At 47.6% G+C, this 16,507-nt stretch overlaps 1 protein-coding gene across 3 annotated transcripts in view; it reads right to left on the bottom strand.

Moving 5' to 3' along the window:
- Nucleotides 1-9,211: 9,211 nt before the first annotated feature.
- Nucleotides 9,212-16,507, bottom strand: part of PECAM1 (platelet and endothelial cell adhesion molecule 1) — a 91,351-nt gene continuing 84,055 nt past the window's right edge. For all 3 annotated transcript variants that reach the window (XM_032138219.2, XM_032138221.2, XM_032138218.2), the window contains one exon: nucleotides 9,212-10,736. In XM_032138219.2, the coding sequence (XP_031994110.1) occupies nucleotides 10,707-10,736 (30 nt within the window). In that variant the 3' untranslated portion in view covers nucleotides 9,212-10,706. The remainder of the gene's footprint in view (nucleotides 10,737-16,507) is intronic.

Raw genomic sequence — 16,507 nt, 5'->3', positions numbered from 1 at the left:
CCACTGCACTCCAGCCTGGGTGACAGAATGAGACTCCATCTTAAAAAACAAATAAACAAAAAAACTATTGCAAAGACCCTCGCAAAAGGACAAAAGTGTCCTTTTAGCACTGTAAGTTGGTAAAGAATATGCTCTCATGCCCTTGAGGACCTTTTGCAATGACTACAGGGTCTTCTAGATGTTGGATTCGCTTCCTGGGTAGATCTGTAACACTGGAAAGGGAAGCCTCCTATAAACATCTCACAGTCTAGCAACTTTCCCCTTGAGAGGCATGACCAGAAAACCTGACTTCTCTGAGCAAAGCCTTGCGAGCTCCAGGGACCACATCTGTCTGGTTCTCTGATGTATCCCCTGTACATAGCATAGGATCTAGACCCTTAATAGGCACTTAAGAATTTCTTGCAAACAGGCCGGGCGTGGTGGCTCATGTCCGTAATCCCAGCACTCTGGGAGGCTGAAGCAGGTGGATCACAAGGTCAGGAGTTTGAGACCAGCCTGGCCAACATGGTGAAATGCTGTCTCTACTAAAAATACAAAAATTAGCTGGGTATGGTGGTGCATGCCTGTAATCCCAGCTACTGGGGAGGCTGAGGCAGGAGAATCGCTTGAACCCGAGAGGCAGAGGTTGCAGTGAGCTGAGATTGCACTGCTGCACTCCAGCCTGGGCGACAGAGTGAGACTCTGTCAAACAACAAAACAAAAATTCTTGCAAATATACTCAATAAGGTGAGGCCACTGAGTGGCTGGTTAGGCTCACTGACCAGCTATGCTATCCATTCCTGCTTGCCAGCCTCAAAGAATATGATTAAAAGTTTTATATAGAGGGCATGACTTATCAACTCCAAACTTGGTTTTGCAACAAACATCACATTACGTCATTGTCATTAAATGAAAGAGAATCTGCCTCTGAGCTCCCCTTCTGCCAGACTGTTGGGAAAGTTAATGTTTGCCTCAACTGGAAAATCCCTTCTTCCTTCTAGGGTGGCACAAGAATCTGGAAGACTCCTGTGGTTCCTAGAAAACAGAGGAAGGGGAAGGGACTCTGGTTATGGCCACTGCTCAAGCTCCTTGAAGTCCAGGCTTCCAAGGTCCACAGAAGGCAGGTGGTCTACTGGCTCCTGGCCACATGAGGTGCATGGGATCTCTGCCAAGGCTGTAAGCCCCAGGGCCTGGGGTCCAGCATACCTGGGTACCCCAGGGCCTGTAGTCTAGCCTTCCTGGGTGCCCCGGGCATCAGCCATTTCCCTGAGAGACTCTCCATCACCTGGAGGCAGAGAGTGGATCCCTGCAGCTTTCTCCTTCTAGTTTTGGGGACACATTATTATCTGCTGCTCCACCTCTGCCCCTTCCTGCTCTACAACCTCTCTTGGGGTGAGAACCACACAAACTGGGATTTCTAGAGGTGTGTGTGGCAGCAGGGACAGGAAGGAGCCCAGGGAGATTAAACAAATTAATTCTGCAAATGGCCCTGCCACAGGGGCCCAATGGAAGGACAGCCTGCCTCAAATCTAAATCATTGTGGTCATTCTCTAAATAATCAAAACCTCAAGTGTTTAATCTGCAAATGCCAAGGGTCTATTGAAATGACTGTAGTCAAGAGCTTCCTGATGAAAAGAACTTTTTATTTTTTTATTTTTATTTTTATTTTTTTTGAGACGGAGTCTTGCTCTGTTGCCCAGGCTGGAGTGCAGTGGTGCGATCTGGGCTCACTGCAACCTTCGCCTCCTGTGTTGAAGCGATTCTCCTGCCTCAGCTTCCTGAGTAGCTGGGATTACAGGTTCGTACCACCGTGCCTGGCTAATTTTTGTATTTTTAGTAGAGACAGGGTTTTACCATGTTGGTCAGGCTGGTCTCAGACTCCTGACCTTGTGATCTGCCTGCCTTGGCCCCTCAAAGTGCTAGGATTACAGGCATGAGCCACCATGCCCAGCCTCTTTTTTATTTTTATTTTTTTGAGACAGAGTCTCACTCTGTTGCCCAGCCTGGAATGCAGTGGCGCCATCTTAACTCATTGCAACCTCCACCTCCTGGGTTCCAGCGATTCTCCTGCCTCAGCCCCCCAAGTAGCTATTACAGGTGTGCGCAAACACACCCCAGCTAATTTTATTTTATTTATTTTATTTTTTATTTTTAGTAGAGACAGGGTTTCACTATGTTGGTCAGGCTGGTCTCGAACTCCTGACTTCAAATGATCTGCCCGCCTCAGCCTCCCAAAGTGCTGGATTACAGGTGTGAGCCACCGTGCCCAGCCGAAAAGAACTTTTAAAATGTGCTATCTTTTTCATCTTAAACTAACCCTGCCAGAGACACCATCTGCAAACTGAGCTCGTCTTGGCCCAGGGACACACACTTTTAATCAATGGCTGGCGGTGTGATGGGCTTCTAGAGACGGTGTTAGGTTCCGCTTTAGGGTCTGTCGTTGAAAGGCACTGAAATCCACTCTTTTTCCTTTCCTAGAATCCAGTCCCAGACTCTGTAGAAGTCTTGGGAGGAGGCTGGGAGATTTCCTCGTGCTGCAAATTCTGGCCCAAACAACCCAGTCCCTGAGGAGGGTGTGCTGGTGTACCAGAAACTGATGGAACAGCACCCGGCACCACGCCAGACCCTCCTGTGCCAAGAGGTTCCAGGAAAATGAGCATATCCCAGGATTGGGAGGAAGTAAGGCAGCAACTGGGGACTTTTTCCTAATGAGTCCAATAAATCCTTGGAAAAATAATCCACCAAGGGTCAAATATACATAGAAAACAACTTTGAAGGCTTTTGGAGGCTTTTTTCCCTAAAGAGAGAGAAAAGTAAAAAATATTCCAGGCATTGGCTTTCAAAAACAAACAAAACACAAAACAAAACAAAACAAAAACCAAAAAACAAACAAACAAAACGAAGAACAACCCTGGGAATATAAAATTCTTCAAGATATGCAAGAAACATATAAACTTCAGGCCAGGTGCTGTGACATGCACTTGTAGTCCCAGCTGCTCAAGACGATTGTTTGAGCCCAGGAGTTTGAGGCTGTAGTGTGCTATGATCACACATATGAAGAGCTACTGCACTCCAGCCTGGGCAACAAAGTGAGACCTCGTCTCTAAAATAAATACAACTAAATTTTAAAAAGAGAAGTTTATAAATTTTAGTTATGTATTCTGGCCAATTAATGGGAGGAAGACAAAGAGAAAAACTGAAATAGGGGAGAAAAAGAAGGGAAAGGAGGAAGCAGAGAAAGAATGAGAGAGGAGAGTGAGGGAGAACTTTGAAGAAGGCCAGAGAAAGAAAACAACAGGCTGGGTGCGGTGACTCACGCCTGTAGTCCCGGCACTTTGTGAGGTTGAGGCGAGAGGATCACCTGAGGTCAGGAGTTCGAGACCAGCCTGGCCAATATGGCGAAACCCCATCTCTACTAAAAATACAAAAATTAGCCACGCGTGGTGGCACACGCCTATAATCCCAGCTACTTGGGAGGCTGAGGCATGAGAATCACTTGAACCTGGGAGGCAGAGGTTGCAGTGAGCCAAGGTCACGCTACTGCCCTCCAGCCTGGGAAACAGAGCAAGACTGTGTCTCAAAAAAATTTTTTAAAAAGGCCAGGCATGGTGGCTCATGCCTGTAATCCCAGCACGTTGGGAGGCTGAGGCAGTAGGATTGCTTGAGCTCAGGAGCTTGATACCAGCCTGGGCAACATAGTGAGACCTTATTTTCATATAATAAATAAATAAAATAGAAAAGAAAACAATAATATTTCAGAGATGCCGAGACACAAAGCACAAGAGAGCAGAGCACAGTGAGAGAACAGGCCTGAGAAGGCTCAAAAGATGATGCTGAGAAGATGATGTTATCTGAAGGCAAATCACCATCTTTCTGCCTTCCGATTTACATGAGCATCTTAGAAACCTGGAAAGTCAGAGTTACAAGGACCTGAGCTCGTCTAGTCCAATCCTTTCTGTACTGGGTTGAGTAGTGTCACCCCAAAATCATATCGGCTGGAACTTCAGAATGTGAGTTTATTTGGAGACGGGGTCTTTGTAGATAATGTTAGTGAAGATGGGGTTGTATTGGATTCGGGTAGGCCCTAAATCCGATAACTAGTGTCTTTTTTTTTTTTTTTTTTTTTTTTTGGAGACAGAGTCTCGTTCTATCCCCGAGGCTGGAGTGTGCAGTGGTGCAATCTTGGCTCACTGCAACCTCCACTTCCTGGGTTCAAGTGATTCCCCTGCCTCAGCCTCCTGAGTAGCTGGGATTACAGGTGTGTGCCACTACATCTGGCTAATTTTTGTATTTTTAGTAGAGATGGGATTTCACCATGTTGGCCAGACTGGTCTTGAACTCCTGACCACAGGTGATCCACCTGCCTCAGCCTCCCAAAGTGCTAGGATTACAGGTGTGAGCCACCACACCCAGCTCTAGTGTCCTTCTCAGAAGGCCATGTGAAGGCACAGACACGCATGTGAAAGAATGCCCTGTGATGACAGAGACAGTGACTGGAGTAGTGTAGCTGCAACCCAGAAAATCTCAAGAATTGCCAGGAACCATCAGAGGCCAGGAGAGGCAGAGAAAGGTCTTTCCTAGAGCCTTTAGAGGAGCATGGCATTGCTAACACCTTGATTTTGGACTTCAGGTGTCCAGAACTGTGCAACAATAGATTTCTGCTGTTTTTAGCCAGCTGGTTTGTGGTAATTTGTTATGGCATCCCTGGGAGATGACGAACACATTTTCTTTTGCAGGAGAGAAGCCCTAGGATGTGTGACACATCCAAGGTCATGTAATCGACTGGTGGCCAATCCCCTATTCCAATTTAGCTTTTATTTTTCTTTAAGAATTGTATTTGCGGCCGGGCGTGGTGGCTCATGCTTGTAATCCCAGCACTTTGGAAAGCCAGGGCGGGTGGATCACTTGAGGTTAGGAGTTTGACCAGCCTGACAAATATGGTGAAACCCCATCTCCACTAAAAAAATACAAAATTAGCTGGGCGTGGTGTCACATGCCTGTAATCCTAGCTACTTGGGAGGCTGAGGCAGAAGAATTGCTTGAACCCGGGAGGCGGAGGTTGCAGTGAGCCAAGATGGTGCCACTGCACTCCAACCTGGGAAACAAGAGTGAAACTCAAAAACTAAACAAACAAAAAAGTTTATTTACTTTCCAGCATTATCATCCTTTCTGAATGTGGAAATAAGGTTTCTTTTCTATTGTCAAAGTTCATTTTGAAGAAATAATTCATTTCTTATTGAATTATGAAATATATATGAAGGGACAATTTGGGCTTTGGAAATACTTTGGACTCTGAAGTTTTTCAATAGATTTACTGCTGCTTCTTTGATATTCCAAAATATTCTCTTTTTTGTCTTTTTTTTTTTCTTTTTGTGGAGAATGGGGTCTTGCTATATTGCCCAGGCAGGACTTAAACTCCTGGGCTCAAGCAGTCCTTCTGCCTCTGCCTCCCTAAGTGCTGGGATTACAGGCATGAGTCACTGCACCTGGTCTGGTATTCCAAAACATTCTAATAGCTTATTACTTTTGAGAGATGAGGGCTACCCCCTTCAAATGTTGAAATCACCATTTGTTTCCTTATTCTGAGCAATTTTCTGAAGGTAAGCCGAGTCTTGCTGGGGATATTGGATGTAAAACTGTCTTTAAAGTAGATCCTTTGGTAAGAAATGTATTGATCACTATTTAGGGGTTTTAACTGACATCAAATAATATGAAGCATATGTGAGTTTTTAATTACTTAGAAGTTCCTACCCCTTTTTTGGACCCTATCTCCCTTTAAGAAACTGATAAAAGGCCAGGCATGGTGACTCACACCTATAATCCCAGAACTTTGAGACGCTGAGGCAGGAGTTGTATCACTTGAGCCCAGGAGTTTGTGACCAGCCTGGGCAACATAGCAACACCCTCATCTCTACAAAAAAAATTAAAAATTAGCTGGGCGTGGTCGCGGGCATCTGTGGTCCCAGCTTTGGGAAGCTGAGACAGGAGGATTGCTTGAGCCTGGGAGGTCAAGGCTGCAGTGAGCCATGTTCACACCAGTGCACTCCAGCCTGCGTGACAGAGCAAGACTCTATCTCAAAACAAACAAAGACATGGATAAAAGCTATGGATTCTCTCCCATAGAAAACTGCACACCCTCATAACCTTTTGCACCTACTCTTAGAGAATTCTCAGGCCCCACGCCTTACCCCGACTTCTGTTACCAGCGGTGAATCCGATGGGTCTGCAGCAAACTCGATGCTTGCCTTCTCAAAGACAGAACTCAGCTGAGGCGCAGAGGTGATTTTAAGTAGTTTTAAGGCACAGGGAGAGACCAAGGCAAGTTTTAGAGCAGAAGTGAGAGTTTATTAAAAAGTTTTAGAGCAGGAACAAAAAGAAGTACAGTACACTTGGGTCAGGCAGGCAACTTGAGAGATCTAAGTGCCCTGCCTGACCCTTAACTTGGGGTTTTATATGTTTGGCATGGTTCTGGGATTTACGTCTCATCTCCCCTGATGCTTCCCTTGGAGCAGGCTGTCCGCGTTATGTAGTGACCTGCCAGCACTGGGAAGGGGTCGCATGCACAGTGTGATTACTGAAGTTGCGCGCATGCTCACTTGAGGCATTTTTCCCCTTAACCAGTCGTGCCTTCCCAGAGGAAGGTCATATACTGGTTAAATTCCGCCATTTTGCCTCTCGGTGCGCATGCTCCAGCCTGCTTGCCCAGCTCCTGAGATCTTATTAGGAAGCAGCTGATCACCAGACCTGGGTGTTTTTTATCTATTGAGAGACTGTCCTTGCTTGGAGCTGGCTGCAACCAATTATTATTTTACAGAGACAGTTTAACAACCAACTGACCATCACCTGATGGTAGCCTGACATTCCTGTGGGGGTCCTCACCTGTCCTGCTCATGTTTGCCTAGCTCCCTACTCTAACATTTCCACTCTGTGGACCCCAGGGTGAGATCCTCAGCAGGGAAGACTGTCCTCAAATAGCCTTCTGGAGAGACATCTTCCCGTTTACCTTTCCATTTGCCCCTGCAGTGTTAGGCAAAGGCTGAAGCTGGCCTCTGTGGCACGGGGTTTCTTCCCAACATGCTAATGACGCTGGTGGAGAGTCTTAAAAACAGCTGTGCTGGGGAGAGTTCTCGTTGTGTACCTTTCAGAGACCTTCTCCTTAAGACTCTCAAAGACAGTCAGGCCAGTGGGAGCCTGGCAGCAATTCTTAGGGGAGAGTGACAGCTTTTTGAGGAGGACTAATTGGCTTCTAGGGCTGGAGGCCACTTGAGTCTGACAGACTGCCCTGCTGCCATCCCTCCAGGGCACCCCCCCACTCCCTTGCCTCAGGGCCTTCCTGCACTTCTTCCTTTTGTCCTCAATGTTCTTCACCCCACCTTTTCCACTGTTACTCTCTGCCTATGGTCAAGGCTTTGGTGAGACCCACCTTCCTCTTAGACCTTCCTGGATCCCCCAAAGTCTGTGTTGGAAGCCCTCCCATGTGCCCTTGTTTGAGCTTTTAATTTTCTACCATGATGCTTGTCACATTGCTTTGTAATTGGCTCTCTGTTCGTCTGCGTCTCTACTGGGTTGTACCTTCCAGGAGGACAGGTGCCATGTGACTTTTGTAATCTTCCCACCCCCAACACCCAGCACAGTGTCAGGAACACAGAGCATGATGAGCACAAGCTTGTTGAGCAAACAGACAAATAACTGGATGCTTCTGTGCCGAGTTTCTCAACCTGGCCATTATTGGCATTTGGGACTTGATCATGCTTGGTCGTGGGAGACGGTTCTGTGCCCGTAGGATGTTTAGGAGCATCCTTGGTTTCTACCCACCAGATGCCAGGAGCACACCCACCCAGCTGTGACAACCAAAAATGTCCCCAGACACCATTCCAAAACCAACGGGAGACAAAATCTCCCGACAGTCGTTGCTTTAGTGAGTGAATGTTGACCTTAGCGTCGCTTCGCCTCTCTTGAGTCTAGGTCGGGGAGTGAGTTCAGTTAGCCAATCAGAGAACGCTGATGGGGCGATCAGTATATGCTCATGAAATGGGTGGCTGACCTCTTGGGGTCAGAAGAGGGAAAGTTCTGCTGTGTGTTGGCTAAGGACCATTTTAAATCCTTTAATGACCGATTACCACATGAGGACACAAGAGGGCGCTCTAACTAATGAGCTCCGCGGCCGAGAAAACTCCTGGAGTGGGTGCTCCTGGGATGCCTCAGGCTTAGACACCAGGGTTACCGCAGCTGCCTAGGAAGGCTGAAGCCAGCGTCCTGGATTCGGACAGACCTTTTAGCCATTAAATCCACTAAGAAAGATCCCTGCGCATGAAGTTTCCTCTTCGGAAATATAGGCAGAAGGGAAAGTAATTTTAAACTCATGTGTGCTCCACAGGTCGGGGGCGGTGGCTCATGCCTGCAATTCCAGCACTTTGCGAGGCCAAGGAGGGAGGATCACTTGAGCCCAGGAGTTCGAGACCTGCCTGGGCACCATGGTGAAGCCTCATCTCTGCAAAAAAATTTAAAAATTAGCCAGCTATGGCGGCACATGCCTCTGGTCTCAGCTACCCAGGAGGCTGAGATGGGAGGATCGCTTGAGCCCAGGGGTTCGAGGCTTCGGTAAGCCGTGATTGTGCCACTGCACTCCAGCCTGGGCAACAGAGCAAGCCCCTGTCTCAACAAAACAAAACAAAAAATTCAGTCGTGCTGCAGAAGTAAGGCACCAAGAATAGGAATGGGGTCTTTGCAGCTCCCGTGGCAATTGCGCTTTTCTGGTGGTGGCAAGGGACTAAGGAACTCCCTGGACACAGGGGCTCCAGTTGTCCCCAGATCATCAACAGAGACATGAAGGTCGTTAGAGGTCATCTGATCCTTTGACCTCAATCTGAGCCCACCACTCTGAAAACTTGGAAATTGTATGACATTTTCATGATACAGCTGTGTGTGTGTGTGTGTGTGTGTGTGTGTGTGTGTGTGTGTGTTGGGGAAAGGAACCAACAGCTTTCATCATATTGTCAAAAGAGTCTAGGCTGGGCATGGTGGCTCACGCCTGCAATCCCAGCCCTTTGGGAGGCCGAGGTGGGCAGATCACCAAAGGTCAGGAGTTCGAGACCAGCCTGGCCAACGTGGTGAAACCCCATCTCTACTAAAAATACAAAAATTAGCTCGGCATGCTGGCATGTGCCTGTAATCCCAGCTACTCAGGAGGCTGAGACAGGAGAATTGCTTGAACCCAGGAGGCGGAGGTTGCAGTGAGCTGAGATTGCGCCACTGCACTCCAGCCTGGGCGATAAGAGCGAATCTCCGTCTCAAAACAAAACAAAACAAAAACATAGACCTGCTTGGTTCTCTCTGTGACTTCAGAGGCCCAAGGAGTCCTCAGCACTATAGATGCATGTGGCCCCTCAGAAGACAATATTTCACAGATCTGCAAAGAGTAAAGGTCAAATTTATTTAATACAACATCCACGAGGGTCCCTGCAGCTGTGTCACTGAGGCAAACAGGAAAAGTGATTTTGGTTAGGCGTGGTTTTCACCTGTGAAATTCCACAGCGCAATGACAGCAGCCTCTCTCCCACCCACTCAAGACACACTGTCAGGAATGTCTTAAGACTTCAGAAGAACACTTCTTTAGCAATTTCTTTTTTTTTTTTTTTTTTTGAGATGGATTCTCACTCTGTCACTCAGGCAGGAGTGCAGTGGCACGATCTCCGCTCACTACAACCTCCCTTTCCTGGGTTCAAGCGATTATCCCACCTCAGCCTCTTGAGTAGCTGATACTACAGGCATGCGCCACCACGGCTGGCTAATTTTTGTATTTTTAGTAGAGACAGGGTTTCATCAGGCTGGTCTCAAACTCCTGACCTCAGGTGATCTGCCTGCCTCAGCCTCCTAAATTGCTGGGATTACAGGCGTGAGCCACCTTGCCTGCCCTGGCAAGGAATAAATTTTTAAAAATTAGTAAGAAACATACACATTTCAAGTTTTCAATTAAGAAGAATATTTGCTGTAGGCACCATCTTCCTGTCTTTCAGCCTTCAGCATGGTACAGGAAAAGAAAAAGAGTGTAGAAAAAAACAGTTTAAGAACATCTGTGCTTGTTCCACCTTCATTTTCTGTTTTGTGCGTTGCCTGAATAAACCATGTCTTCAGGTTGGTATTTCAAAGGCAGTGCTCCCAAATAGTTTGGTTTTCCCATTTGTGGAGGGCAAGGTCATAGAGGGGACAGCGGGAGGCTGTCTGGTCAGCACTGTGTATTTCCAAAGAACAAGGACTACCCAAAACTACAAGCCTTTGAAGGACCAAAGGAAAAGAGAAAAAAACAGCCTCTAACCAGGCCATGTGCTAGAAGTGATTGAGTACAAAAAAGAAAATTGGTTTCTGTGTATGAGGGTGCATGGAAAAGGTCTTTATCTCTGCACAGGACAAAATATTCAAGTTTCAGAATATCCCAATGGCCTGTTTGCCCTGGATCTCCTCTTCTGCTCTTCCAATTGCCAAGGATGCTCCAACTTGGTGGAAGGAGGGTATGTGGGAAATTCAACAGCCCCTCTGTATCTCTTTCTACCCAACATTAACTTAGCAGGATGGATTTAAGAACCGGCAGCTTAGCCTGAGGAATTGCTGTGTTCTGTGGGAGCAGGGCAGGTTCATAAATAAGTGCACAGAGCTCTTGAAATACAGGGATTGTCTGTTCTTCTCGGAACATGGATGTCCTTCCAGGGATGTGCATCTAGCCTCGCTGTCTAAGTTCCATCAAGGGAGCCTTCCGTTCTCTGTAGCGACAAGAAACAAGGCAAGTTATGATCACACCTCTCAAGATTGAAGATTGCCCTGGTGGAGAGACATGCAAAATGACAGCATTTCTCAAAGAAAATGCAAAGCAGGGCTGTCACGCACTGGTCCCCCACCCTGCAGGGTTCTCTCTGTGACTTCAGAGGCCCAAGGAGTCCTCAGCACTACGGATGCATGTGACCCCCGAGAAGACAACATTTCACAGGTCCGCAAAGAGTAAAGGTCAAATTTACTTAATACAACACCCACCAGGGTTCCTGTACCTGTGTCACTGAGGCAAACAGGGAAAGTGATTTTGGTTAGGTGTGGTTCTCACCTCTGAAATTCCACAGCACAATGACTGCAGCCTCTCTCTCACCCACTCAAGACACTGTCAGGAACGTCTTAAGACCTCAGGAGACCACTTCTTTAGCAAGCAGTTTTTTTTAGATGGATTCTCACTCTGTCACTCAGGCTGGAGTGCAGTGGCGTGATCTCTGCTCACTACACCCTCCCTCTCCTGGCTTCTGCCCATATGCATTTCTCCTTCTCTCCATGCCTGCTCTGTAGGGAATATAGCCTCTGTCCCTGCATACATGTTGGACATCAATCACATCAATCCACCAAGTAACTTCATCAAGCACCCATGTACACCCAGCACAGCGTCCCAAGGGTGCCCCACTTACCCACAGAAGAAGAAAGGAAACTCGGTAAGAGATCTGACTTCTAGCTCCAGTTCTGCCTCTAACTAACATAAGATGTACCCATTTGAGGCCTGTTTTTTAATTTTAAAAATGAAGAACTGAACTTAGATGGTCCAACTTAAATGTTTTAAAATGATATGATTCTACCTTAAAAACAGAATGAAATTCTGATATATTTCAACACAGAAAAACCTGAAAACTTTATGCTAAATGAAATAAGGCAGACATGAAAGGACAAATATATGATTCCACTTATGTGATGTACCTCGAATAGTCAAATTCATAGAGACAGAAAGTAGACACTGGTTCCTAGGGGTTGCTGGAGGAGCAATGGGGAGTTAGTGTTTAATGAGTACAGTGTTTCAGTGGCTGCTCTGCCTATGGAGTAGCCATTCTTTTGTTTCTTTTCTTCTCTAATAAACTTGCTTTCACTTAAAAAGAAAAAGAAAAAGCTCTGGAGATGGATAGTGGTGATGGTTGCACAGCAATGTGAACGGACCTAATGCAACTGAATTATACACTTTAAAATGGTTAAGTATACACTTGAAAATGGTAAATTTGCCGGGTGTGGTGGCTCACGCCTGTAATCCCAACACTTTGGGAGGCTGAGGAGGGTGGATCATGAGGTCAGGAGTTCAAGACTGGCCAACATAGTGAAACCTTGGCTCTACTGAAAAATACAAAAATTAGCCGGGCGTGGTGGCGTGTGCCTGTAGTCCCAGCCACTTGGGAGGCTGGGTCAGGAGAATGGCGTGAACCCGGGAGGCGGAGCTTGCAGTGAGCCGAGATCACGCCACTGCACTCCAACCTGGGCGACAGAGCGAGACTCCGTCTCAAAAAAAAAAAAAAAAAAAAAAGAAAATGGTAAACTTAATATTATGTATATTTTATGACAATTAAAAAAAGGATTCCTGGCTGGGCATGGTAGCTCATCCCTGTAATCCCAGCACTTTGGGAGGCCGAGGTGGGTGGATCCCCTGAGCTTAGGAGTTCCAGACCAGCCTGGGTAACATGGCGAAGCCCTGTCTCTATCAAAAATGCAAAGAATTAGGCATGCATGGTGGTGTGCACCTGTGGTCCCAGCTACTCAGGAGGCTGAGGTGGGAAGATCACTTGAGCCTGGGAGGTGGAGGTTGCAGTGAGCTGAAATAGCACCACTGCACTCCAGCCTGGGTGACAGAGTGAGACTTCATCTCAAAAAACACACAAACAAAAAACAAAAAACAAAACACCCACAAAAGGATTCCTGGATGCCTTCTTCCATCCTGTAGTGCTCTTTAACAGCTTCAAGTGGTATTTGTGTCACCTTCCACCTATCAGTGCCTGGACCCTTATCTGACCCATACACTGTTCTCTATGCTGGGGATGCAAGAAGCTGTCCCCAAGAATTTTATATTGTGTCAATTATTGATAAACAACACCACTATGAAGTAGAAGGTATAAGAGGTCTCAACAAACTGCAGAAGGGGTTCAGAGGCACTGAGAGGGCTCTGGGCTGGGCAGTGGGGGATGCACAGAAGCAACTCTGGAGTCGGCCTAAAGATTGGATTTTGACAAATGGAAGGAGCCCTTGGAGGGAAAAAGAGCAGGGCATGCTGGGAGATACCAGAGTAGAGGGGGCCCCTGGGCAACAGTGGGCCCTGAAGAGCAGGCAGCACCTAAGTCCACTATTCTGGACCCTCCATGTGCACAGGACACTCTGCTGCAGGTGGAACTCAGCAAGGCAGAAGCAGGAGATGGAGGATGACCCAGGGTCTTGGGACCTCCACAGCCAGCCTGGTTGGCTTCCTGAAGGTGAGCTGGGATAGTGTCTCCACTTTGTTTCAGCCCTGCTGGGTCTGAGGACCCTTGGGGAACAGGATGCAGGGCCGAGGTGCCCCAACTAGAAAGCCAAGGCTCTAGCCCCTCCTCTGCCAGGAGAGCCCCATACAAGTGGGCCAAGCAAGCTGTGCTGGCCCCAGAGGCTGGAGGCCTGCCAGCGCTGGCAGCCACCCTGCCCTATTTCCTCTGCTCCGCCTGGATAGGGGAGACATGACTCTGGTATCCAGCTTTTCTGTGGGCCCCAGACCAAGTCCCTCCCCAGACACTTCCGCTCTCCCTCTGTGGGGGCAGCCAATGCGTGGGGCACCATTGCAGAACCAAAGCCACAGACAGGAAGGGCTGGGCCACAATCAACAGGGCCTTACGGATTTTGAAGTAAAGGTTAACATGCTCACATCCAAGGCCTGGGCTTGCTGTGCTTAAATCAGAAGCCAGCCATCAGCCACCCAAGTGCACTTGTGAAATCGCCCTGCCTTGTACCTGGAATATGGTGTGGTCTCCCTCAAAGGTCATTTTGATTTCAACACACCCTGGGATCTCTAGTTCCTGCTGCTTCTTTTTTTTTTTTTTTTTTTTGAGACGGAGTCTCACTCTGTCGCCCAGGCTGGAGTGCAGTGGCGCAATCTCGGCTCACTGCAAGCTCCGCCTCCCGGGTTCACGCCATTCTCCTGCCTCAACCTCTCCAAGTAGCTGGGACTACAGGCGCCCGCCACCATGCCCGGGCAATTTTTTTTGTATTTTTAGTAGAGACAGGGTTTCACCGTGGTCTCGATCTCCTGACCTCATGATCCGCCTGCCTCGGCCTCCCAAAGTGCTGGGATTACAAGCGTGAGCCACCGCGCCCGGCCTAGTTCCTGCTTCTACAAAGTGCTCCTATGGGCACTTGCAATAGACCAGGTCTGTGCCAGGTGCTCATTCAACCCTTGCAACAACCAAATGAGGGAGTTTATGATTCCCAGTTTACAGATGAGGAAGCAGAGGTCCTGAGAGGCCAAGAACTCTGCCCATGGTGACATGGCTAAGAAGCGGGAAGTCAAGTGTTAACGTGGGTCTCTTATTCCTAAGTCAAAGCCTGGCTTTGGTTGAATCCTATGCCTTGGGTAAGCAACTGCTACATTCTCCATATGTGGCAGGGTCATTTCATGGCCAAATCAAGTTAAGTCCCCCATCCACACCTACTATTGCCCAAGTGAGGGAAAGAGCTTGAAATCAACCAGCTTTTATATGGTGGTTTGCAGCTTGCAGCTTTTATATGGTGGTTGCAGTTGCTCATTTCATCCTTAAGAAAATCCTAGTAGGTTACTCTTATTATCTTCATCATCACCATCTCCACTTTATAGATAAGGAAGCTTGAGCTTGAGGAAGACAGGCTCACCCAAAAGACAGCTAGAAAGCTGGAGCTCCCCTCCCATCCCCTGATCCTAGCACCTGGGCAGTTTCCACTGTAGCCCAGCTGCCTCCTGGCCTCCAGGAAACGGGGAGGGGAGCTACAGCTGCCAATTGCCTTTCTTTCTGTAAGAAGGCAGGGTCCTCTCCAAGATCCCAAGACTCTCGCAGGTCCAGATTCACCCCTTTCATTTAAGTACAGGGTGTTCTCTTCCACGCTATCTGTCTGTGTCGGCCACACACACAATTTATAAACAAGGTAAAAATGGCAGAGGAAAAATGAAGTCAGAATGTGCCATTGAAGCAAGTCAAACAATACCAAATTAGTCTTTGGCTACGTGGCTATCTCATTGTTAAGATATTTCCTCCAATGTTTTCAGAGGCAACGGCCATTAAACAACTGGGAATGATCGCCAGGTTTGATTTCAGGAAGGAAATCTCCTCCCATTTCCCCACTGGGCAATTCAATTAATTTTCTCCTGACCCACACCAGCCGATTATTAGGGAAGCTATACCTGCTTCTTTTATAAACAAAACCCATTTGCTTAAAGGTTCAAAATTCCTTTCCCAACGGCTGAAAACCCTGTGCTCCCACCAAATGACTCTATTCTTTTTTCTGGGGGGACAGGACCAGCCATGGGTGAGCTCTCAGAATCATCCTGGGAGCAGACTTTGAGGCCCAAGGGCCAGCTTCTGGGGAAAGTTCTGTCTGGCCTGGAGCTCCGAGCCTTTGTCCAGAGACACCCTTTGGATCCAAGACAAAGTAAATAAGTTGGTCCTACAGGGTGTTTTGGGTGGACCCAGCCATGTTTATCGGTCCGGGAGAACACATCTGTGTCCCGCACTGCCCAGGGAGCAAAGACCTCATTTTCCACTCTCAAAGCCATTATTGCTGGGACAGCAACTTCACATCTTGGAGGGAGTCTCTGTCGTGACAGAGGACTGGCCGCGGAGTATAGAGGCCTGGGCTCTGTTCCTCACTCTATTAGCCATCCAGGTGACTCCAGGCATGCTATGCTACCAATGCAGGCCTCAGTTTCCTCATCTGTAAATTGGGCTCCTTGTCCCAGTGACACGATAGTCTCCGATTTTAGGAGTCTGAGTGGGTTTTGGCTAGGAAAAAAACAACCATTCATTTCATTCCTCTTTTCCTTAAATTCATAGCTTTCTTCCATAAAAAGAATGTCAGTGGCTTCCTGTCTGTCAAAGGCATAATGAGCTGTTTTACAAGAGTCCAGACGTGGGCAAAACAAAGGAAGCCAGGGGCCCACTGGAAGAGCTACCAGAAATCTTGCTGAGAGTTCTTCCCAGACCTAAAAGAAGTTTATGCGGCAAATGCCTCATTTCTTAAGATATTAGGGGCCCGGTTAACTCCTGCATTGCTGGGTAGCTCACAAAAAGTTTGGGAGTGGAAGACACGTCTTTGCAAAAGTTGAACGTGGGCCTCTGCGTCTTTCATAAACCCTCCCATCTGCCAAATAGCAGATTCCTAACTCTATTTCCTACAGAATGAAACTTCTTAACAAGGCATGTAAGTCCTTTGGATTTAAGCCCTGTCTTCTCTTTCTCCCATCACTTGTCACTGTCACACTCTTCTTTTCCTATCCCACACTGCTTGAAACTGGCCTCCCTCACGCTTGTGCTCCTGCTGATCTTTCTCCCTTGATGCTGCCATCACTCCATTCATTCTTCATGGCCCATTCCAGATGATTCCTTGGGGAAGCGGCCACTAGCTAGGTCTCTCTTCTGTGTTCCCATAGGCTCTGGCATAGCTCACTTTGCTTTATGATAAGTGATCACATGTCTGATTCCCTCATCAGGTGAACTGAGGTCAAGAACCTTGGGTGTCTCCTGCAGCTGAT

The sequence above is a fragment of the Hylobates moloch genome, unplaced genomic scaffold, assembly GCF_009828535.3.
Source record: "Hylobates moloch isolate HMO894 unplaced genomic scaffold, HMol_V3 SCAFFOLD_19, whole genome shotgun sequence".
Taxonomy (NCBI): Eukaryota; Metazoa; Chordata; class Mammalia; order Primates; family Hylobatidae; genus Hylobates; species Hylobates moloch.
This window is presented reverse-complemented; position numbering and strand designations above follow the sequence as displayed.